Source organism: Zea mays, chromosome 1 (assembly GCF_902167145.1).
Source record: "Zea mays cultivar B73 chromosome 1, Zm-B73-REFERENCE-NAM-5.0, whole genome shotgun sequence".
In the NCBI taxonomy this organism is placed as follows: Eukaryota; Viridiplantae; Streptophyta; class Magnoliopsida; order Poales; family Poaceae; genus Zea; species Zea mays.
In genome coordinates, this window is record NC_050096.1 from 17,836,586 (window position 1) to 17,860,590 (window position 24,005).

Sequence of the window (24,005 nt, forward strand, 5' to 3'; positions counted from 1 at the left end):
GTCCTGTATCCAGCTCCGCCTCGCAAGTCGCAATGCAGTAGCGTTTGCACAGTGGCCAGTGGGTCACCGTTGCTCTCTTCTATATCTTCTTCTCTGTTGATATCCCGTGTACTGGTCTGGGAGCGAGCCTACAGTGGGGTTACAGTTAAGAGAGCGGTGCCGTTGGCCGTCGGGCGCGCACGCGGAGCTGAAATCGGCTCTGTTTGACCTTGTGCCCGTTTCATTTTTTTTTTGTCAGAGATACAGCTGGCTTTTAGTTAGGTCACCGTGCTTTCCAAGAACAGTTCCGCGAAATTTATAGATACATCTAGTGGAGCATCTCAAAAAGTGCTGAAATATTCAAGTCATTATTCCACTACCATCACTCGTCAATCAAATATACCGTCGCTGACCAGAGTTGCTCGTCCGTGCCTTAGGATGTATTTGGTTCATCTTTTTAAATCTACTTCTTCTTTTTTAACAAAAAAAAACATAAGCTAAATCAAAGGTTCCTTCGGCATTTTGCTACTACTTTAAAAAATCATCTTTTTAAAGTACAAATTTGAAAAAAAAAACTTGAATCGAACTATCGAAGGGTTCAGCCATCGAATACGCATGCATACGAACATGCATACTTATACTACTAGCCTGCTAAGGGCTAGTTTGGGAACCTCAATTTCTCAAGGGATTTCTATTTTTCCAAGAGAAATTAGTTCATTTTTTAATAGGGAAATAAAAATCTTTTAGGAAATTGAGGTTCCCAAACTAGCCATAATGGTTGAAACCCAACCCGTCGCAAATGAGTCATTTTCTTCAACATAACCTAATAATTCAACTAAAATAACCTATCCCGGGTTAAACTCATTATCTAAATCCATGAAATACTCATGGGCATGTTTGGTTCAGCTTTTTTCTGACCAGCTTTTCTAAAAATCTGGCTGTGGGAAGAATCTGAGTATCATTACGATTACGTGTGGAGGAAGATAAAGTTGTTCATAGGGCTCAGGATCTATAAAGTGACAGATTCTTACTATTACAACGACTCAACCGATTATGTGTTTATGTTGATTTTGGATGGTTTTTGCCCCAACAAATTTTATAGAAGCTGGCTGAAAAGCTGAGCGTTTGGTAGTTCGCAGCAGCTTTTGGTGGCCAGAAGCTACCAGAAGCCGAAACAAACAGGGCCTATTCACTTGAATAGATTTCGCTACCGTGTTCGGACTTTAAAATTATCACAAAAATAATTGATTCTTTAAACGAGTAAGAATAATAATATGCTAATTTACGTGTAACGTTGTAGCTAGATCCATGTGTGGTTCCCACCATAGAAACCAGACCTTAAAATTAAAACACCATGTTCACACCTTAAAACTTTCACGAAATTAATTATTTTTAAAAAATAAGTAAGAATGGTAATGTACTAATTTGTGTGAAACAGTGTAGCTAGATCCATGTGAGCTCAATCTTATAAGACATGCCTTAAAATTAAAACATCGCGTTCACATTTTAAAATTTTCTCAAAACTAATTGATGTTTTTTTGAAAATGAGTAAGAGTGATAATCTGCTAATTTGTGTGTAACAATATAGCTAGATCCATAACTTCACTTAAAAAAAGGAGGGCTTTAAAATTAAAACCTCACAATCACATCTTAATTTTCATGAAATTAACCGATATTTGTTGAAAATAACTTAGTCAACAGTCAGTTAAATTGTATAGAATAATTTAAGAAGATTCAGATATAGACCATAGTTTAAAAATTAGGGCCACTTACATGTCTAGTGTGGGGTGAGATGTGTTTCTCAGAACCTATCCCAACCCGCTTCTCAGTGAACCCACGCCAACCCCATCCAGTTTAGCTCTAAAACCTATTTCCACCTCAAACAACACGAATACCAATACTCACCCGTAAACCTCATTATCTATACTATACTTAAAACACCAGTTTTCCATGCACGCAACCTCCATGTCCAACCCGTTAGCCAGTTTGGTGGTTAAATTAGCGTAAAACATTTTTAAAAAGTGGTGCAGGTGGTGGGGTTCGAACCTAAGCCCTGATGGAAGAAGTACGTGAGACACTAAGTGAAGTCGTCTAACCAGTAGAACATTATGGTTAATTATTTTTAATATTGAATATAAATTGTACATATGTATATACGAGTTTTGTAAAATAAAAAATATATAATCGTGTCGGGCCGGATCAGCACTACGGGCCGAGGCTACGGCTCAAACACGACACGACGATCGTGTGGCCCAGGCACTATTAAATGGGCCGTGTCCCAGACCAGCCCGCCAGACACAACCCATTTGTCCATCTATACCTCCGCACGATAATGATGGCGCTCGCCTCAATTGCCGCCACCTCGTTCGTCATCCTGCTTCTTTTCTCTCTCTCATGCCTCCGCCTCCACGCATTCTCGGCAGAGGGCGTGGGAGCAGGCGCCTCCTCCCCGTTTTCGTCTGACACCAGCCCCGACACCGACCCGCGCAGTGGCTATTGCGCGTCCACAAGGATGTTTCACAGCATGCACGCACCATCGTTTTCGTCGTCGTTGGACGCCCCGTTCGTCTTCCCGGTCTTCGCCCTGTTCTTCCTCCCCAACCCGCTGTCCCTGCTCACGGTCGCAGCCGCGAGCCGACCGACGCCCGTCGACGCGGGTACGGGGCGAGTCGGTCTTGCTCCTGGCTTTTCTTCGTGCGTGTCGCTGAGGAGGACACGATGGTGCTGCCACGCTTAGGTTATCTTGGCGATGACGGATCTAGATCTAAGATATTGGACAACCAAAGCCTGTAGCGCGGCAGCAGTCGGCATATGCTACGGAGTTGGTGGTGGTCTTATATCGCCGTCGCGGGTCCAGGGCTAGAAGGCACTCGCATTGTCTCACCCTTTTTGGATTGACGCCTGGTGCGGGTGTCTCTCGGTTTGGAGTTGCTCTGGTTGAGCTTCTTTCTTGGCTTGCGTGCTATCTCCATGTATATATCTAGCGGTATACTAGCTATGTCGCCTCCAGATGTCCATGTCTTCGTCATGTCCTTCTCCGGCAACGAACATGTATGACTGCCTCTTTCCTTCCCTTTCTGGTCTACGAAACCTTAGAAGTGAGGGAGGTGAGGGATGAGGTCCCTGATTTGCTGCCTATGGTGCCCATTCGATGACTCGACATCGACTGTCTATATGGTCTTTCCTTTATTACAATGTCGACTCGCTTAGTCAAACCAAAAACTATGCGGAGAGCAGAGACAATCAATAAAAAATATTAAGATTTTTTTGTTGGATAGTTTATGTAGATATTGTTGTGAGCCGTTGCAACGCACGGGCAACCGACCAGTAACTTAACATATTAGACTCTCTCTTGTCTAGTGTCTTAGGCTATCCGCACTCACTCTACTCTAAATTTCTACTCTAAAAGGAATATTCTATCCTAGTCATCAACATTTTAAAATACAGTAGCCAAACTCCCGCATCCACAACTACTCTATATCTCAACTCTATACAAACTATCACATTTTTTTATCAATATATATCAAAAATACCTACCGTGGGCCCCACCACCCACTCCCTGGCCTCCACCTCCACTCGTACGCTACAGTGGATAGCGTTTCTGCTGCGTCCGACGCTATTGCTAGCGTTTCTGCTGCCGTGCACAGTGGATAGCGTATGAATCGAGTCCGCAGCTGCGCTTGTGTTGAACTCTATTGCTGCGTCGAGTAGCGTTTGCAGTAGCCCAGTGCAGCCAGCCTTATGCCATCTCATATTTCAAACTTGTGGTAACTCGTGCTGTATAGTACAGTAGGTAGAAAGCAACGTGTCCCCTCCCCGAGTCCCAGCAGCGCGTGTCACGCACCCATGTTCTGTATGGAAGGAAATGGCTATATAAAAACAAAATAAAATCTAGAGAACAGAACAGAGCACCGCCCATCGGGCTGACAACATGCATCAGAATAATCTGCGTGCGCTGATTCCTTCCTGGAGTTATGTATCACAGCTGGTTAACAGAGGGACAGGGGCCAAAATTCCTCTGCCGCTGACCGCCACCGCTCAGGCTGCCAACTGGCAAGACACTTGCCACGACCTCTGTCCATCCCTCCATCTCCATCCCAATAATTGCCCTCCTTTGGCTGTTGATTGCCCCTCATATCATATGACACACAGTACTTCTGTGTGCGTTGTACTGAGCATATCATTCTCGATGATAAATAGATGGATCGAATTGATTGGTATTTTCTTTCTTTCTTCTTTCTTTTATTTAAAAAATAAATCAAAATAAATCCCGAGATTTCTTCCCGAACGTTACTAGTCCTGCCTCCCTTGCCACGGCGACGCCAATCACGAGGATGCCCATGACCCTGACAGAGACACCAGGCAAATCATTCAATTGACCTCGCCATCACCCGGGTTCTTTGTCCCGGCGCTCTGTTCTGCTGCTGCCGTGCTAGCTTCCACTGCGCGGACGCCGCAGGCCGCACACGCAATCCATCTATCCATCCATCCATCCGTCTTGAGAGGCGGCAGCGTCATCTGTTAGAGAAAAAACAACTGCGGTGAATCAGTCGGATTTGGAGGAGCCGAATAAATAACCAAGGATACTGCGAAGGGACTCCTCCCGGCCCCAAAAGCACTTTCCTTGCGTCCCCGTCAGGGAGGGAGGGAGGGAGGGGAGCATTGCTGTGCGGGATGGCGAGGAGGAGGATGAGGAGGGGAGGCGGTGGCGGTGGCGGTGGCGGTGGCGGGGTGGTGGATGTGGTGCGGGTGCGGCGGCTGCTGCTGCTGTCCCTGACCTGCTGCAGCAGCATTTGGCCAGGCGGACGGATCTTCGCTGCTGCGGACACTGACCCCAACGATCGTGAGTTGGAAACTTGTGCTCTCACTGCGCTTCTTCTTCTTCTTCCGTGTGAATTTGTTTGTCTATCGGCTCGCTCTCTGGAGCTCTGTGTGCTGCATGATGTGCTTGGTTGTTCTTCGTGCAGCGCTCTGCTAGATTCGGTTTTGGGGACCAGGAAGTCGTCCCAAGCGCTCTACGCTCCAACCAAATCTCGCCTTTTCTACGCGGTTTTCGTAATTCCCTGGTTATTCTTCAAGATTAGTTTTAGTGTTTGAGGTTCTGGAGGTCTTTGCTTTGTGCGAGAATGCTGAGTGGAATTCATCTTTTTTTTTCTTTCCTACACTGCGGAAAGGATGGTGCCTGAGTTCAGCTGTTTCCTCGCACAAAACCTCGTCAGCTGTGCTGTTCAGTGTTCACCGTGCGTCCGCCAGTTTCGGCCGCATTCGTTTTGCGAGGAGCGTGCGCAATTTTTTTGGGGTGGTTTTAGACGGGAATTCAGCAACGGGGATGCACTGGATTCATTGTTTCTGCACTGTTTTTCATTCTACGTGCTGCTTCTATCTATTGCTGTTTTTTCTCTCGTTCCATTCTGCTTTCAATTCTTTTTCAAGCCTTTGGTTTCTGAGATAGTAGAAATCGGAAGCGGCATACATTCTATCTTTTTTTTTTTAAAAAAAAAACTACTCTTAGCTGATTCCTCTGGGCTGTATACCTCAATCAGCATGCCTTAAACTCAAATTAGTACTATTTTTAGATTCTTGCAAGTGTTGATGGAATCAGTGGACGATAAGTAACATTTAGAGAGGGAGATTTTTGGTTTTAACAGCGTCCCTAGCTAACACAATAATTTTCCTTTCACGCAGCTTCTTGGTATATTCTTTAGGTACAGGATAATGATTGTACTAAGAGATTTCTCCAAGATTGCACTATGATAATCTGAGTCTATGCATATTCTTGATACTTCAAGTTTGCAAATGGACTGAGATATCTGACAGACACATCCCCTAGTATACTGTTCTAATTTGTTGCACTCTCGCATGCAGTTAACGTCCTCAACACGCTCTTCACCAGTCTGAATTCTCCTGGGCAGCTCACAGGTTGGCAGGCGAATGGGGGTGATCCTTGTGGCCAGTCATGGAAGGGCATTACTTGCTCAGGATCAGGGGTCACTAAAATGTGAGCCTTTTGATGCAGTATAGTTGCAGCCAGGCACCTGCTAACACAGCTTCACTTCTTACTCCCTCTCACTATATTTCCCTTTGTTTGTTGCTGTAGCCAATTACCAAACTTGTCACTCACTGGAAATTTGGCCTACAACATGAATAACTTGGGTTCATTAGTTGAGCTGTGAGTCCCCGGTTATAAATTTCGCCCAAACTTGTCCATTGTGAGGCTTTAGCTGATAGGCACCCTATATCAACTTTTGATGCAGTGACATGAGCCAAAATAACCTTGGCGGTGGAGGTCAAATACAGTACAATCTTCCCAATATGAAGCTTGAGAAACTGTAAGTTCCTACAGTCAATCTGTGCATTTGAAAATTTCTCTAACTATTATGGTGGCATGGCTGTTAGATGATTCTTGCTGTACAGCAATCTTGCAGGAAATCAATTTGGTGGAAATTTACCCTACTCAATTTCGACGATGCCTAATCTTAAGTATTTGTGAGTATTCTTGCATCCAGGACTTGATTTTACATTGGAATATGTATCATTGAAAGGGATAAATGATTTTTTTTTCTTGGTGCATGCAGAAACCTTAATCATAACCAACTACAAGGAAACATCAGTGATGTATTTTCCAACCTTTACAGTTTGTCAGAACTGTAAGTGCTTTTTGGGCATCGTCTGATGGGTCTTACTTTTAGGTATTAAAATCCCTCATTTTTGCTGTTCCTTGTGTTTTGAGCATCTTTGTTTTCCTATCTAATGTAATGCAGGGATCTGTCCTTTAATTCCCTTACTGGTGATCTACCACAAAGTTTCACTGGATTGTCAAGCCTGAAAAAAGTGTATGATGCATGCCTTTTTTATTTTCATATCTTAGACATGCCTCATTAGAATGTTTTGCATTAACCCATTCCTTTTTCTTCTCAGGTATTTGCAGAACAACCAATTTACTGGTAATATCAATGTCTTAGCCAATCTCCCCCTTGAAACTTTGTGAGTAATCAACTGTGAAATTCAATGGTGCTTTATTTGCATGTTCATTACCATATTTCATAACTTGCTTGCCTCTAGGAATGTTGCGAACAACCATTTCACTGGTTGGATTCCTAGTCAGCTTAAGAAGATAAACAGTCTACAGTGAGTTATCTCGACTTCTTGACATGCAAATGCTAGAGAGCTATATCTTGCACTAATATGCTTCTTGTATATAGGACTGATGGAAATTCTTGGAGCACAGGACCAGCGCCACCTCCACCTCCATACACAGCGCCGCCTCCTCCTCCAAACCATTGGAATGCTGATGGTTCATCAAGTTCATCAAGTTCTGGTGGAAGATCTGGGATAGGTGGTGGAGGTGTAGCAGGAATCATTATATCGTTGCTGGTTGTTGGATCAGTTGTTGCATTTCTTGTGATCAAAAGAAGAAAACGCAAAGCTGCTATGAAAGAACATTTTGAACAGCACCAGCCATTCACTTCCTTCCCTTCAAATGAAGTTAAAGGTCAGTGGGCTTGATGACTCACACACTTGAGAGATGTTTCCGCAGCTTTATCTAATAATGTGAACATCTGCTTATACACATGTTGTTGCAGACATGAAGCCTGTCTACGAGGCCACCACAGTAGACATAGAGTCTTTGGCTTCACCTGCTTCAGTTAATCTGAAACCACCTCCGAAGATAGAACGAAACAAATCATTTGATGATGACGATGATTTTTCAAACAAGCTTGTTGCAAAGAAAAGTAATATAACACCTATAAATGCAACTGTTTATTCAGTTGCAGATCTACAGATGGCAACAGATAGCTTTAGCTTCGACAACCTTGTTGGAGAGGGTACTTTTGGACGTGTTTACAGGGCACAATTCAATGATGGAAAGGTATGCTATATATCTTCATGTCACAATTCATATGTGTTTCCCACAAAAGTTTTCTTGACTTGTGTCTTTAAGATCTTCGAAACCAGGACTAATATCTTTAGTCAGCTAGTTGCATACATGTCCACAACTCCACAATAACACTTATGTCACTTAATGTATATACTAGGTGAGTGCCCGTGCGTTGCAACGGGAACATATAATACCACAATAACTTATGTATAAATGTGCGTTATATTATTATGAAAAAAGATTTCATAATTCATTTATGGTTCTAGGTATACATAAATTTTGTTATTTTAATCTAACTGTTTCACCACTACATTACAACCAATCAGTATTATGCAACCATCTAATTATAAATATTCTAGATAAGTTTATGGAATGAACTTTGAAACAAGTTCTTTCAGGTCACATGTAGAAGCCTGATTGACCATAATCTCAACCATCTTGGGGTGAATCTGCATAGAGTACATGGAAAGTATAAAGATAACATGCAAACATAGCATATGATTGTTTGATGTATAAGAAACTGCTACAGTTTTACGACTCCGCTGCATATGTGAAAATGACAGAAATGTTACATGATAGACCTGTCATCTTTGGATTTTCCACCTACCATTGCCGAATGAGGAAGTATGCAAAAATGAAACCCATGTCACTAACCTTCCGAGTTGGTCTTCAGCTTTACATTGGGAGTCGATCACACAACCTAATTGCTAACTTAGCCCCATATGAGCTAACACCTTTGAAGGACTCAACAAATTACGTATATACACTCACCACTTCATCTTCCTCCCCTCTTAATAATAGTAGGGAAGTAAACAAAAGAGATGAAGTTCTACATGAAATATTTACCTGTTCTAGAACAGAAATTAGTTCCATGGCAATAGCTTTAAACCACCTAGAAAGAGCAATAAGTTCATTGGACATATTATTGTGTGAAAAATATCTGCTCATAGTGAATATATATCAGCCATATTTTATCTCAGACAACTATAGGCTCACTTGTGTGGACACATGGCATACACAAGGTAAAATAAATAAAAATGGCAACCATTTGCCTTCATCTATTATTCATGTTTATAGAATAGATCAATAAAATGCAGTATAAAACCCACTGTTATATCCACCAACAGTCAACTCCCACACTCGAATGTGTTTATGTCTATAAACTTGATCATGAATAAAATACAAGCTTTAGATGAGCAAAGATAGTGATGTCACACTTGTTGTGCCACTGAATGGGTTCCTTCCCATTTTTTGGGTGCTACTTTGATGACTCTCCGGCAGAACCGACAACCTTATTGCCTCCTCCACCTGAATCACTGCTAAAATTTTTATTCTCTAAAGTAGCGCCCATAATGGTGCTAAAACCCACCACCACAGCTACCCTTTAGCATTACGTGCAGGATGTTGTAAATCTAGATGGTTATCTTTCTTGGCATCTGCAAACAGAAGCTCAAGCAGGACATTATTTTGGTAAAAGAGAGAAAATGACTATTTAGAGTAGCAATATATTTCAAATATAATGAAGATTAAGAACATATTTAACTTGCTAGAGAAAAGAAGATTCACTCGGACATATGAACAAAACAGATCCGTAAAAGCATGAAGAATTAAAGGGTTCTGGTGTGGCTATAAAAATAATGCAAACATAATCAATTACACAAACAATAATGACTGGCCATTTCAATCAAGACCAAAAGATCTCTTACCAGCAATGTTATGATTGTGCTACTCAAATCCAAAATAAGTCGCAAAGCTTGTTCACAAAAGCAACAAATCGAGAAGCAACTGATGGGATGAAATTTGAAAGGAAATCAGCAAAACGAAGAGAAAGAAAACAACATCAATGAAATGAAGGTAATTAACTAAACTAAGGTGTTGTTTGGTTCGGTGAAATGTAACATGATCTAATTATAGCGACAACTGATTACATTGTATTGTGTTTGTTTGAGCCACAACGTAATCTGCTAACCTGTAATCGAATACAGACTTATAGAAAACGGAGTGTTACCCAATACCCCTCCAATCAGAGAGTGATGGAATACCAGGATTTAGATGAGTTGAACCAAACAATCAAAGTAATGGTTTACTTCTTTTCCATTTACAGCGTTATCAGATAACATTTGTGTTACCGTCCGAAATTCACAACCAAACAACACCTAATAGGTTAGTAATTTGTACATACACTTTTATGGCATAGGAAGACATCGCTTAGTTCAGGGCAGTGCACCACTCTTGCTCTAGAAGAAGACATGGTGTGGCATTTTGTTAATGGCTAAGAGCATATACAACAGTAATAGAAGATGCCAACAACTGTTTTTTCATCCAATATTTCTTTTACTGGAAGCAAATGCAAATAAGCATTCATAGGCAGTTGTCATCAAGAGAAGGCATAATATAACAATTATGCATATTATAACATGCCCCAATTTAGTTTAGTAGAAGTACTGGAAATCAGATAAACAAATCTGAACATACATGCCCCAAATGATCTGCCATTTCAAGTAGCATATAAGTGTAACTATTACTCCCTCCGTTTCTTTTTATTTGTCGCTGGATAGTGCAATTTTACACTATCCAGCGACAAATAAAAAGAAACGGAGGGAGTATTTATCAAGAAAAACTACAATCTTGCCTTAGGACTTGATTTAGAATCGAATTAAATCTTAGAGCAAGAAAATCAATATTGTTCTTTGATGCTGCTGCTGGCAGTTGGCACATGGTAAGACAACATACACTAATCAAAGCTCATGTCAAATTACAATATGATAATAATTCATGACATAACAAGGCATGTTAAACCTTTGATAGCAGGGATAAAAACTAAAATTTGTAGAGGACGATTGATCTCACTGATGGGAAGATCAAAAGTTGTTCTAGAAAAAACACCTTTACCTGCTTCAGAAGGTCCAAGAAGAGGAAAGCCTAAAGCACAAAAAGTCAGAAATTGAAGATTAGTGGAGTTGCAGACCAGGAACATCATCGAGTTACCCAAATTTATTTACATTATGCTTAACAACATGGCACAAAAGCTAATGAAGTAGAATTTTGTAAGTTTTTTACATAAAGTAAATGCAGAGTGTGTCCATTAAACTGAAGCGAAAAACTTACTCACCAAGGTTACCGCTGAACACGGCAGATTCCCTCAGCTTCATTTCATCTTCAATCAACTCATCCACTTTATGCTTTTCTCTATAAAGCTTGTAAAATTCTTGCAATTTAGCAATATCCTGACTTCGATCAATAGCAGCACCTCCCCTCTTCGCTAGTTTTTGCTAAATTCATGAACCAACAAGAACTGTTCAAAAATATACCTAAGGTTATGATGAAGATCTATTTTCAGAATAATATGTCGTTTAGGGTGCAAATTGATATGGTGTAGTATAGTGGTGTGACCTGGGTGACCCCTAAGGCATTATGTGATACGACATAAAGGGATCCAAGCCTTCATGGCTTAAACGAAATAGCACCAATCACAATGGAATGTGTACAATCTACTAAAATAACATATTATCACATTGCTAAATACTCCTTATGTTCATAAGCACCTGCCTTCTGTCATTTTAAAGGACGCAGCCAAACATTCATAATTGTTACCAGTAACATAGGTAAAAGCGTCTAGAATGGCCTTATAAAAATAATAGTAAAGATTCACAAAAAGAAGAGGATGGGTTCATGTTGATATGCTTCTATGGTCTTCACCAACAAAACATGAAATTTCAAAAAAAAAACTCCAATACTGTAATAGTTCAGAAAAGGACATCTTACAGTATGAAATCACATAAGATGTGTAACTGAAATGGACATACCCTGATCACTGGCATTAAACCAGTTTTCACCAATCACAATGGAATGTGGACAATCTACTGAAAAAACATATTATTAAATTGCTAAATACTCCTTATGTTCATAAGCACCCGTCGTCGGTCATTTTAAAGCACGCAGCAAAACATTCATCATTGTTACCAGTAACATAGGTAAAAGCATCTAGAATGGCCTTATAAAAATAATAGTAAAAGATTCACAAAAAGAAGGGGATGGATTCATGGTGATATACTTATATGGCCTTTACCAACAAAGTATGAAAATTCAAAAGTTTATTCTCCAATACTGTAGAAGTTGAGAAAAGGACATCTTACATTATGAAATCACGTAAGATGTGTAACTGAAATAGACATACCCAGATCACTGACATTAAATCGGTTTTGAACTGCAATACTCCTCTCCCTTCGCTGTTCGGATCCAAATTCTGGGCTAACGTGTAACCATGCTCACAAACTGCATGAAGTAGAAACATAAATGTTATCAGATCAAACCAATTTGCACATTGCCTATTTCAATTGTAAACTGCACGAAGTAGAAACATAAATGTACTTAACCAAATGAAAATGAGAAACACACAAAAAACATTTTTTGGATTGTGTGCAGAAAAAATAAATTTCAGAGTCTTTTTGTATACCTTAGTGACTAAAATTTCAGAGTCTACAAAGTACCTAAGTGTGATAAGGATCAAAGAACAAACAGAAAATAAAAGAGGACAAACTGCACATCAAAGTTGAATAAAATGCAGATATTCTTTTATGAATGAACATGATACCCGACACTTCGTTAATGAAGTTGTTGCGATACTGGATGCATCACATGGCAGACCAACAACAAACTAAAAATCATTATGAACCAATTATATTCATATCTAAAAATTGAGGAAGTTGTTCTTTATACACTTGGATGTATTCATATCTAGAAATTCCTCGCCACATAAGAAAAATTAGCTCTTGTTCATCCAAACAAAGTACCTATATGACAATGGGAAAAAGGTTGACATCATTCCAATTGTAACACATTATGCCTCACAAGAATTAAACAGCATCATAAGGTCTGAACATACATCTGGACTGTTAGTGTGAGTGGCTATGATCTTACTGTTCTGTGGAAGTTCCCTGATTCTGTTAACCTGTTTGCAAGGTAAAGACATAAAATGCATCAACCATCCGGATTAACAAATTAGACAAAGTGTCATATAACTACAATTCAAATACGAAATCAAACTGAGGAACAAGGTTAATGATGATAGGACCTTGCTTTTCGATTGTGCTTGATTCAGTCCATGTTTGTTCTTCCTCTTCAGATTCAGTGTCCGATTCTTCACTCTTTTTAGTAGCAGTCTCCACGTCTTCCCTCTTTCTACATCTAGCATCTTCAGCCCTCACTCTGCTGACACACATTCTTCCAACTATCAGGCTCTGTAGCACATAGGAACCGAAAAAACAATGTATTAAAAAAAGAGTGTTCTTTGTGCAGCAATTAAACAGGAAATCATGCCCAAACTATTTACCTCTCTTCTTAACCTTGGTTAGAGGAGTCATTGCTTGCTGATCACTGTCAATCTTCTTGCCACGACAACTCAGGCTTCGGACGTAATGCTTCTCCTTCTTCGGTTCAGTACCTATCAAAACATCATTTGTCATCTCCTTGGGCTTCTCTCTGGCCAGCACAAAAAGAGCATCAGCCCCATCATTATCGTTGGCCTAGGAGGGCAACTCGCAGTAGCGGAAGCCAATTCTCTTGGGGACGTAGCTGGTGCAGCGCCACAGGGCGGCGGAAAAGGTCGGGGCGCCGCGAAAAAGAGTGTCGTTGCCCCAGCCAGGAAGCCCGTGGACGCGGACGCGGGCTAGGAGCGGGACCTCGGCCCAGCGGTTGTACAACGGAGGCGGGCAGTGGGTTGGCAGCTCGGCGAGGAGCTCAGCAACCTCGGCCTCGTCGGTGGAGGAAGACACGCGCTTGGACCTCCGGCATTTGTGGCAGGAGAAGGATGTGTGGACGCTGCGGACATAGCGTGCGCACCGCGTGTGCACCCACAGCTGCACTCGTCGCAGCTGACCATCTCCCTGTGTCTTCGTCCAGTCGTGCCCATTGTCTACGCAGCAGCCACCGTCGCCACTGGCCTGTGTCTCGGCCAGCTGCCAATGCCGCTCGTTCTCCGCCTCCGCTTTTCACCGTCCAAGGACCCGGCGCCATCGAGTAGCTTCTGGAGGTAGTAGACCGCGTGGAGCTAACGAATAATCTAGCAAACTATATACATTTAGATGTTAGCTCAGCGGTCTAAGAACAACAGATAACAGATCCTCAAGACAGCACCTATGTTCTTTCCCATTTCCAGAACTTAATAAACTACAAATATTCAGTAATAGGCTAAAAGGAAAAGGAAAAGATCAGATCAATCAAAATTGCAGGAACACCATATGGTAAACTGAAAGGTAAGATGTCTGCTACAAGCAGCTCAAACAGAACCAGGGCCTAGAGCAGCTGAACAAGTTGGTGTACCATCAGTTCATACACTTTGTGTCAATAAAAAAACTGAGGCATGCAATCAGAACATGCTAGTTTACATTTTGTTTTTCTAGCACCGGGAGCTACCGAACATGACAAATGTAGCAAAAAAATGGATGCTACCTTGTACTGAAAAATGCAGGGACGGTTCACTTGCATTCTAGCCCTGCCTCCGATGCTCGCCTGGGCTTGTTTTTCCGTCGGCTCCCAATCTGCCTGAACCCATTGGTCCTCGTTGATTCATCACTGCTTAATCGAACAGTAGAATTAGTATTTTCTATGGCAATATTGGAGCGCTCTTTCAGCAGTCTGACTCTCTTGGGACCACCAGCTGCAGCACTGTTCTTTAGCTTGGCATCGTCAGCTTCTTCTTGGTCGGCATCGACCTGTTCTACAAAGTTTTCAACATCTGCTTGATCGATCTTACTGGCGAAGCGCGTTTGGGGCCTTCCCCTCCTCTTCTTTGCAGGCACGACTTCTTCACCGCTGCTACCTTTGTCTTCATGGCTCCTGACAGTGGTTTGCTTCTTCCCTCTCCCTCTTCGTCTGCCCATGGATTCAATTTCAGTTGTGCAAATGTTGGTCAGTCCGACCACTGGAGCTGCAGGCTCTGTTGAAGCTGCTCCTTTTGTTTTATCAGATTTCCTCGACGAGGATCGTCTTTGCCTGCTCGCATAGCGCCTTGACCTCCACCGCCGGCATGAACTTGCAATCTCGCAGCTGCGAGATCTGTGGTCCAGATCCGTGTGTGACGGCGTCACCGCTACTGTTCTGCTCATACATCCCCTTCCCTTCCCTTCCCTCCCCTTACCTAGTTCATGCCGCCGCCACCCCAGCAGGCACAACCGAGGAGGAGTAGGACCCAACAAGGCCGCCAGTGTGGAGGGGTGCTAGGGGTATTTGTTTTGCGGGGAAACGCTGGCAGGATGGCGGTTGGATCCGACGAGATCCTCGGTTCCCTTGCGATGGAAGCGGATGGCGGGCGACATGATAGGCGAGAGGTAGAGTGGGCAGGGAAACACGAAGGGCGGGATTAAGGATGAAAACGGCCGGTAACGGTCGGAAAAAACCTCTCACCGTTTTCACCCGCATAAATTTTTGTTCGGTCGGAATCGGTAAACGGGAAAGTCGAAAACGGATAACGGACGGTAAATTCCGGTATATCGAAAACGGATAAATCCGAGCAAAATAGCTCGAAATTGATCGAGAAACGGTAACTGTAATCGGAAAAGCTCACAATAAACAAATCCTAACCACACAGATGTTCATTCACATCCACATACAAGTCTCATTCACAAAAGTACACAAAACACAATCTTGTCCACATATGATTGGTCATACACTCATCCATGTCCACTCTTAAATTATAACACACAACACATAAGTCTTAAAACACGATTGTTCATTCGCATTCACATACAAGTCTCAACCACACAAATATACAATACATAGTCATGACCACACATAAATGATCATAGGGCTGGACAAAATGCTCGTGGCTCGCTGGCTCGCTCGTTTCGTGGTCAGCTCGGCTCGACTCGGATCGGCTCGTTTGAATTTTGTCACGAGCTGAGCTGACATCCTAGCTCGGTTCGTTAACGAGCCAGCTCGGTTCGTTAACGAGCCAGCTCGGTTCGTTAACGAGCCAGCTCGCGAGCTAAACGAGCTACCATATTCCAATAAAACGAAACTATATACATATCATTTATAGAATAATTGATGAACATGTTATATATATGTGAGGTGTCTATGGCCTATGAATTAAACTAATGATTAATGAACTATGCCTATGTGTTAATTTGGTCTATGCAAATATAATTATGGGTTAAAGTGATGAACATGCATGTGAATTGTGAATTAATGAGTGATGAATTGTGCTAATTTGGTGTTATATTGACATGGTTTGTGAAACTATGAGTATAATTACTATTTTCTATTGTTAAATTAGTTTGAAATTAACTAAAAATAATTATTATATACATTTTATTTTTTTTTGTTCTGGCTCGCGAGCTAAACGAGCCAGCTCGAGCTCGTAAACGAGCCGAGCCGAGCTGACTCTGTGGCTCGCTACCTTAACGAGCCGAGCTGGCTCGTTAGCTTAACGTGCCAGCTCGAACTCGGACGAGCCGAGCCGGCTCGTTATCCACCCCTAAATGATCATACATGTTCACTAAAGTTTTAACCACATAGTATATAAGTCTTAAACACACGATACATAAACTAGAAATCATGTGGCATGTCGTCTGGATCACTTGATATATCTTCTATGACATCTAAAACCCTAATCTCTAAACCCTAACGAGTATAGTTCTTACCTCCTTTGGTTTTTTTTACCGGAAAAATACGGTTAAAATACGAGAAAATACCGGATTTTCCCGAGAATTCCGAAAACGGACGGTAAATATGTCTCACCGTTTACCGTACCGTTTTCGTAATAACACATCCCGTTTCCGTCCCGTTTTCCGTATATCCCGAAAAATATGAAAACGGCCGGAAAAATCTGGTAAACGGTACCGGGAATTTACCGAATTTTACCGACCATTTACATCCTTAGGCGGGATGACGGGTGGGGAAACGTGGAGCTCGGCGCGAGAGGGGCGGGTTCGCAGAGCTCGGCCGGCCGAGATCCTCGCATGTCGGCGAGGAGAGCGGGCAGGAGGTTGGCAAGGCTCACGGCGAGGAGATCGAGCTGGTGGTTGGTGCGGAGCTCGGCCAACCGAGATCATCGCGACGAGGAGGGTTGAGGTTGCTGAACGCATCGGGGAAGGGTTGGTGGGCGACGGGGGAGAGCGACGTGGGGATCGCGGGCGGTGTGCGTCGGGGGAGGGAGTGGGCACATCGGACGGCGGAGGAGCTCCATGGTTTATCGGGTGGCTGAGATCGCTGGAAGGCAGAACGGCAGAACAAAGAGAGGCAGACTACCCTTACAGGCTTAATAAGTAGTACTAGATTATCACATTAGTGACAAAGGTGGCAATTATAATGAGCTAAGAATAAGGTATATTTCTGAAGAGAAGGTCTTGCTTCGATTTTCCTGTTATAATATTTCCCCTGTCACTTTCGAAAGCACTTATGTAGTGAGATACAGAAGTTGAACCCTTTAAATATAAGACACTTACTTTTGTTTCCTTTATTTTATCTAGGTTCTGGCGATCAAGAAATTAGATAGTACTGTGATGCCATTTCAATCATCTGATGACTTTGCTGAACTGGTCTCGAACATTTCAAAATTGCACCATCCGAATCTGAATGAGCTTGTGGGCTATTGCATGGAACATGGCCAGCACTTGCTTGTGTATGATTTCCACAGGAATGGATCACTTCATGATCTACTCCACCTTTCAGATGAGTACAGCAAGCCACTTAGCTGGAACACTCGTATCAAGATCGCACTCGGCTCTGCCCGTGCACTGGAGTAAGTGAAATTGTGGAATTTTTTTCTTTTAATCTGGATGGTATGAATTATTATATTATATACATGCTATTTAATATTGTACAAATTTCCCTGTCATGTGTAGCTCGACCTAATAGGACAGAATAGGACAGTAAAAGGACCTTGTTTGTTTTCATCCATATGTAGTTGCACAAGTGACTTATTAGTAGTTGGCCATCAAATCACTAGGTCGCAGATTCAAAGCAGTCTCTCCGTATTTGCTTGGGAAATACTTGACTTGTTTATCCTTACCCGACCTCACTCATGTGTCAGCTTCCAGCACTGGGTCTGCCCTTTTTAGTGTTGACCATATCTTACTATCCATATATGAGCTGGTAGCATCTTTGTGTATTATATTTTCAGATAATGGAATAAAACTAAACAACTTCTGTTTGCGCATATTTTCTGCTCTTTTCTAGTTCTGTGGACATGTACTGAACATTGTCAAAATATTACAGAGTGATTGAAGAATGTGCTTAAATGATTATTGATCTTGTTCATTACTTGATATATACTATAACATTTTTTTCCTTATGAAATATGTAGCTCCTTAATCTGGATGTTATGAATTATTATATTATATATGTGCTATTTAGTTTTGTACATGGTTTTAAATATTGTACAAGTTTCCCTGTCAGGTGTAGCTTGACATAACAGGACAGTAAAAGGACCTTGTTTGTTTTCATCCATATGTAGTTGCACAAGCAACTAATTATTAGTTGGACATCAAATCACTAGGTCGCGGGTTCGAAACCGTCTTTCCGTATTTGAGAAAGGTTTGTCTCGGTTTATCCCTTTCCTAGCCTTCGGGCACTGGGTCTGCCCTTTTTACTTTTGACATAACTTGCTATTCATATATGAGCTGGTAGCATCTTTGCGTATTATATTTTTAGATAATAAAACCAAACATAGGCTTCTGTTTGGGCATATTTTCTGCTCTTTTCTACTTCTGTGAATATGCACTGACCATTGTCAAAATATTACACTGAGTGATTGAAGAATATGCTTCAATGATTATTGAGCTTGTTCATTACTTGATATATACTATAACATTTTTCCTTATGAAATGTGTAGTTCCTTATAACTTTGAACTAAAATATAACTCGTAGGTACCTTCATGAAATATGTTCTCCATCCATCATCCATAAGAATTTCAAGTCGTCAAACATTTTGCTGGACTCAGAATTCAATCCACACCTTTCAGATGCTGGACTTGCAAGCTTTATTCCTGATGCTGAATTCCAGGTAATGGTCAATATACTAACATCCATTTCGAGAAGACTGATTGCATAGTTTACCTGAATGAACTTCAGCACATGGAGAAACTTTGGTAGTTAAGCTATTAAAATGAACGGTTTAATGAGTCTATATAAGTTCATGTATATATATTGTAAAATGATGGAAAAACAAAAAAAAAATGTGTCCTCTTGGCTATCTAGGGATATATCATCTATGCAATTCTTACCTAGCCTTTCAGACACTGTCTCACTAACTATCTTCACAATGTTGATCACCAAATGAACTTGTGTAGGCAGCAGAACAAAGTGCCGGATACACTGCCCCAGAAGTGGACATGACCGGTCAGTACACCCTCAAGAGTGATGTCTACAGCTTTGGAGTTGTCATGCTTGAACTATTGACAGGACGTAGACCATTTGACAGGTACACTCCCATCATCTGTTTTTAAGCTTTCTTTTAGTTATAAATTTGGTATTGATGATCAGATATGCCACTGTTTCCATTACAGCTCTAGACCCAGGTCAGAGCAGTCACTTGTGCGGTGGGCAACACCCCAGCTGCATGACATCGACGCATTGGACAGGATGGTCGATCCTGCACTCAAGGGTCTATACCCAGCCAAATCTCTATCCCGATTTGCTGATGTCCTTGCCCTGTGTGTCCAGGTAGCAGTTCCATTCATCATCCATGCAGGATAGCCATAGCATATCCATCTAAATAGAACCTGAACCTTGTGAACCAAATTCTTATTGCAGCCTGAACCAGAATTCAGGCCACCAATGTCAGAGGTGGTGCAAGCATTGGTTCGACTTGTGCAGAGGGCCAACATGACGAAGAGGATGCTTGATGGGGATACTTCTCGGCGACCAGATGACCTGGACCAAGATTTCATATGACAAGCTGAACTCTTGTCAGATTGTATTTATTTCGTTCGACTAGCGGCCCAGCAGAGACATAATCACACAAGAGGAAGAAACAGAACTCTGTCAGCTTCGCCAGTACATAATCACAAGTTTTTCTTGGTAGCAAAGTTGTGCTATATGGTTGTACTGTGTCTACAAAATAGTACCTTGATCTTACGCTAATGGCATATTGTTATAATTCTTTGGTAACTTATATGCAAATGCCCCAGATAAACAAAACTATGGTGAAGTGTGCCGAATGTTAAAATAACTGATTAGTCCAGTACTGCTGCATCAACTGAAACAAGTTGCACAGTGGAAATATTTATCTTGGTCCCTCAACTATCCCCTTGAGGCTTATTTTCGACCTTGAACTTTCAACATGACTTTCAGACTTCATCGGTTCTTAAACTTTACTCTTGGGTCAGTTTTATCCTAAAACTATCAAAATAACTGTTTTGGTCCTCGAACTTTGCATTGTTAGTTCAATTTTATATGAACTATCAAAGTAAATTTCAGACCTCAAACTTTTTTTTATTCAACGAGCCGCTGAAAAAAGGTTTTATGTATGAAAACAACAACTTCACTGCTTGTTAGGTAAATGGATAAACAAAGCGTCGCTGCACTCCTACGGCAAATCTCCGCTCCGTCTATTCCTGCACACGGGGAAGCAGCTGCGTCGGCTGAAACGATTGAGCGAGCACGACAGTGGTATTGGGCCGTTGGGCTCAAAGAACGAGCCAAAAAACAGGGTGGGGATATTTTGACTCTTGATACTAAAGTATAGTGATGACAATGGATCGGATTCAGATTTGGTATTACAAATATCCACTCGCAATTATATAAATAGTTGCAACTATTATCCGTTATCGATCATATCCACAGGTAGAAATTTATATTTATGTTTGTGTCCATTGAATTTTGGACGGGGTTCGGACATTCATCGGATATGACAAACATAATCAATTTTCAACAATTCAATAGCATAATTAATCAATTTTTTTCTCAATTCACTATCATATATAATTTAAAATTTAATAAGAGAATTATTATGGGCCCGCGGGCTACGGCTAAAGGTACTAGAGCTTGAAAAGGGCAGCCACCAGCTGTGTTGCGGCCTATAAGACTTAGAAATGGCACAAGGCATAGCGCAGGAAGCCAACGAGGCTAAAAGGGGCGACCAACCGTGGAGAATTGGAAGAGTTAGGGTTTACTCTTTGCTATGTAATATGGATTAGACCAAAAAATAAACTAAAGTCAATTTTGGATATCTAACAGATAACCTGTGGGTGAGAGGTAATATTCTAATTCATGCTCGTCCGACTTTGACTCAAATATGGGTTTAATACACGGGTCTAAAAATGTATTATACTCAGCTTCATCGGATCAGATATACAACGAATATCCAAATCCACGTTTTAAATTGTCATCTCTAAGTATACATGGCATGATTGGTTAGCAGCCTAATTCGCAATAATTTACTTAATATTCTTTACTAAAGTTAATTCTATAATTTAGCCGACTAATTTTAGATGAGTTGTAAATAATCTTTAGTTCCGTGCCCCCGCCTGCGCGTGCAGGCTCACCCCGACGTGCCCCCTCCCCTGCCCTCCGCGCGCGATGCCCCCATGGCCCCACACCGACGCAGAGCTCGCCCATGCCACCGTGCACGTGCCCCGGCGGCGTCGCGATGCCCGTGTATCCCCGCCGTCGCGCGCCTACGTCAGCATGTACCTGGAGCAGAAGCGATTTCGACAGCATTGCCGAGGAGCTCACCGCTGTGAAAGTGTGTTAGTCCCGTCCCCTCCAGGTCCTGACTCTACAATTCACTTGTGTATTCCCCCGAAGCATTACGAGACAGTCTGCACGGCTCCTATCAAGGTCAGCATGTACCCAATACCCTGTTTTGTTTAACTTGACCTTGGGTACTATTATAGCACTCTAGAGTTTCAGTTCGAGTGTTAGACCCTGCAACTGTTCTCTCTCTATTCAGAAGAATGATTGATGATGTTGGTGCCAATTTTCATCCTCCAAGAGTCTTAATAAGTGAAGAAGGTACCATAATGTATCAGATATAAGGTTATTTTTATGTGGTTTGCTACTCCTGTTTTAGTGCTCAATGACACTAGGACAGTCAAGTGAGCTGGAGAAAACATTAAATGTATCTAACAAGTTTCCCCAAGCCACATTGGTTGCATTGCATTAGATGCTATTTTCCAATTTGAACTCATTGCAGTTTTATTGACATTTTTTCTCTTTTTATTTTATTTTTTCTGTAGGATTGTGAATTACTAAACCTTGGCGATAGGCCACAGAAACTAATTGTGACAGTGCCACCTATTTCTATACGGCCTTCTGTTGTTGTTGGTAATAGTAGAACAAGGTTTGCTTTCTGTTTCTTAAGAGCTACTGTGCTTATCCTCATTTTTGTTTGGTGATTCAGAATAGCCTTGTGATCATGAGTTGCCTTACTTATTGCAGCAATGAAGACAACATCATGGTTTGCTTTTTCAGGAGCTTGAAGTATGGTGATAGAAGGACTACTGCTCAGTATTTAAAGTGTGGATGTATAGTTGAAAAACATTTAGAAGATGGAGACGTTGTCCTCTTTAATAGACAACCGAGCTTGCTTTTGTACTTGAACACATGCAAGTATAATGCCATGGAGAACACTCAGATTTGATGAGTCTGCTTGCAACCCTTACATTGCTGATTTTGATGGAGGTGAAATGAATTTGCATGTCCCTTAGACAGAGGAAGTTCGCACTGAAGCGTTTATGCTCATGGGGGTAGCATTTGCTTTCCTTCTTTCTTAAGTTGAGCAAACTCACTTTTATGTGCTAGCACCTAACACAAATTCGATAGCTGATATTTTTTTATTGCTTTTACAGTTTCAGAATAATTTATATACTCCTAAGAATGGTGAGATACTGGTTGCTTCCACGGAAGACATCTTGACCTCATCTTTCCTAGACATTGTTTTCGAATTAAATTGAGATGGAAATTCACAAATTAGATTGAGATGAAAATTCACATTTGTTTTCATATTTTTTTAGCAAGCACATTTGTTATGACATTATTTTGCATGCACGCAGCCTCTCACCATGGCTATGAGAATGAAATTCAACTTTTAGATATACCAAAATGGTATAGAAAACAATATAATTAGATATGTCAAGATGCTATCACATGTTCCCTTCAGCTACTATAGATTTTTCTAAAAGAGTATGAGGATTTGCTGTCCTCAGCACCCTTGGAATGTTGAATCCATTAACCCGTGATGAAAAAGGTAGGCCTTGGAAAGTGAATTCAGTTCTTATTTGAAATGTTCATGTTGTGTCAATATACTAATAATTTCGAAAGTTAGGTTGCACTTTTTATGAAGATCCAAAATTTGTTGGACAACAGCTTCAACTTGCGATAGTCGGTAAGCTATAATCATATATCATGGTCAACACAGTTATTAGGTGTTGAAGAACTGACTGAATTTAGTAAAATTGGAGACCTACACATTGTACATCTTCATGAGTGCGTTGATACATAGGATGCAATATCTAACTACTCGAGGTAAGGTACGAGTACACATGTGTTGGCAGCGCTACATTTTGGTGCATGAGAGGTCTGACGAGCCACTCAATCTTAACAAAGTTATATACTGCAACAAGTGCGTGGTTCACTTACTTTGAAGATAATAAGCAACAAGATGCCCCCACTTACAGCAGTCCATTTGTTTTTTCTTTCTTCTTGGATTTTCATACAGTAATGACATGCAGTTCTTTTTATCATATACATAGTTTAACCCTCTGTGTTTGTTTTAAAGACGTTGAAAAAAGGCCCATGAAGCCTGCACCGCTCGTATCATTTACATGCACGAAAAGAGGTGTAGGCCATCGTTGCCATGTTTTTGTTTTTATGACCATGCTCATGGTCATAATCAGTTGGAGGGGGTGATTCAGGATGTTGGAGGGGTGAGGGACTCGAATTCTTGCAGGCATGCAATTGTTACAAATGTTGAGCTACTGAAGATGCAAGCATGGTATATTTACAAATATTATTATACTGGAGCAAATATTTATCCACTAGAAAAGGTCTGCCTTGTTACGGTTGACAGTCACCGACAGCATGTCACCCTAATGTTTTTGAGTATGGGAGATGCGGCCAGAGTTCTAGGCCACTTTACCCTCATTTCATGCCGACTGAAGATAAACCTGCGTACTACGTCTCAAAAGGAGGTGAGCTGGGAGGA

The 24,005-nt window shown here is 41.5% G+C and overlaps 2 protein-coding genes across 3 annotated transcripts; one reads left to right on the forward strand and one right to left on the reverse strand.

The window, feature by feature from the left end:
* Positions 1-4,361: 4,361 nt before the first annotated feature.
* Positions 4,362-20,123, forward strand: LOC541658 (leucine-rich transmembrane protein kinase 1). Of its 2 annotated transcripts, NM_001348554.1 has the most exons (16): positions 4,362-4,822; positions 5,845-5,977; positions 6,077-6,148; positions 6,234-6,308; positions 6,394-6,465; positions 6,555-6,626; positions 6,741-6,812; positions 6,898-6,963; positions 7,042-7,107; positions 7,182-7,471; positions 7,563-7,849; positions 17,329-17,600; positions 18,728-18,863; positions 19,150-19,280; positions 19,366-19,522; positions 19,613-19,967. In NM_001348554.1, the coding sequence occupies exons 1-16, from the start codon at positions 4,654-4,656 to the stop codon at positions 19,751-19,753; spliced, it is 2,211 nt and encodes a 736-aa protein (NP_001335483.1). In that variant the 5' UTR covers positions 4,362-4,653; the 3' UTR covers positions 19,754-19,967. The 2 variants fall into 2 exon arrangements, with proteins under 2 accessions (NP_001335483.1, XP_008651696.1); XM_008653474.4 differs by lacking the exon at positions 6,077-6,148 and having other exon boundaries at positions 4,367-4,822; positions 19,613-20,123.
* Positions 14,099-14,739, reverse strand: LOC103631811 (uncharacterized). The gene has a single exon (XM_008653464.3). It carries the CDS (start codon positions 14,737-14,739, stop codon positions 14,335-14,337), a length of 405 nt encoding a protein of 134 aa, XP_008651686.2. The 3' UTR covers positions 14,099-14,334.
* Positions 20,124-24,005: the final 3,882 nt, after the last annotated feature.

Excerpts from the sequence above, each read along its gene's own strand:
- LOC541658 (NM_001348554.1), top strand. The coding sequence starts at position 4,654 with ATGGCGAGGAGGAGGATGAGGAGGGGAGGCGGTGGCGGTGGCGGTGGC. Across the intron at positions 6,813-6,897 it reads TTGTCAAGCCTGAAAAAAGT|GTATTTGCAGAACAACCAAT; the intron begins GTATGATGCATG and ends TTTTCTTCTCAG. Across the intron at positions 6,964-7,041 it reads AATCTCCCCCTTGAAACTTT|GAATGTTGCGAACAACCATT; the intron begins GTGAGTAATCAA and ends GCTTGCCTCTAG.
- LOC103631811 (XM_008653464.3), bottom strand. The coding sequence starts at position 14,739 with ATGGGCAGACGAAGAGGGAGAGGGAAGAAGCAAACCACTGTCAGGAGC.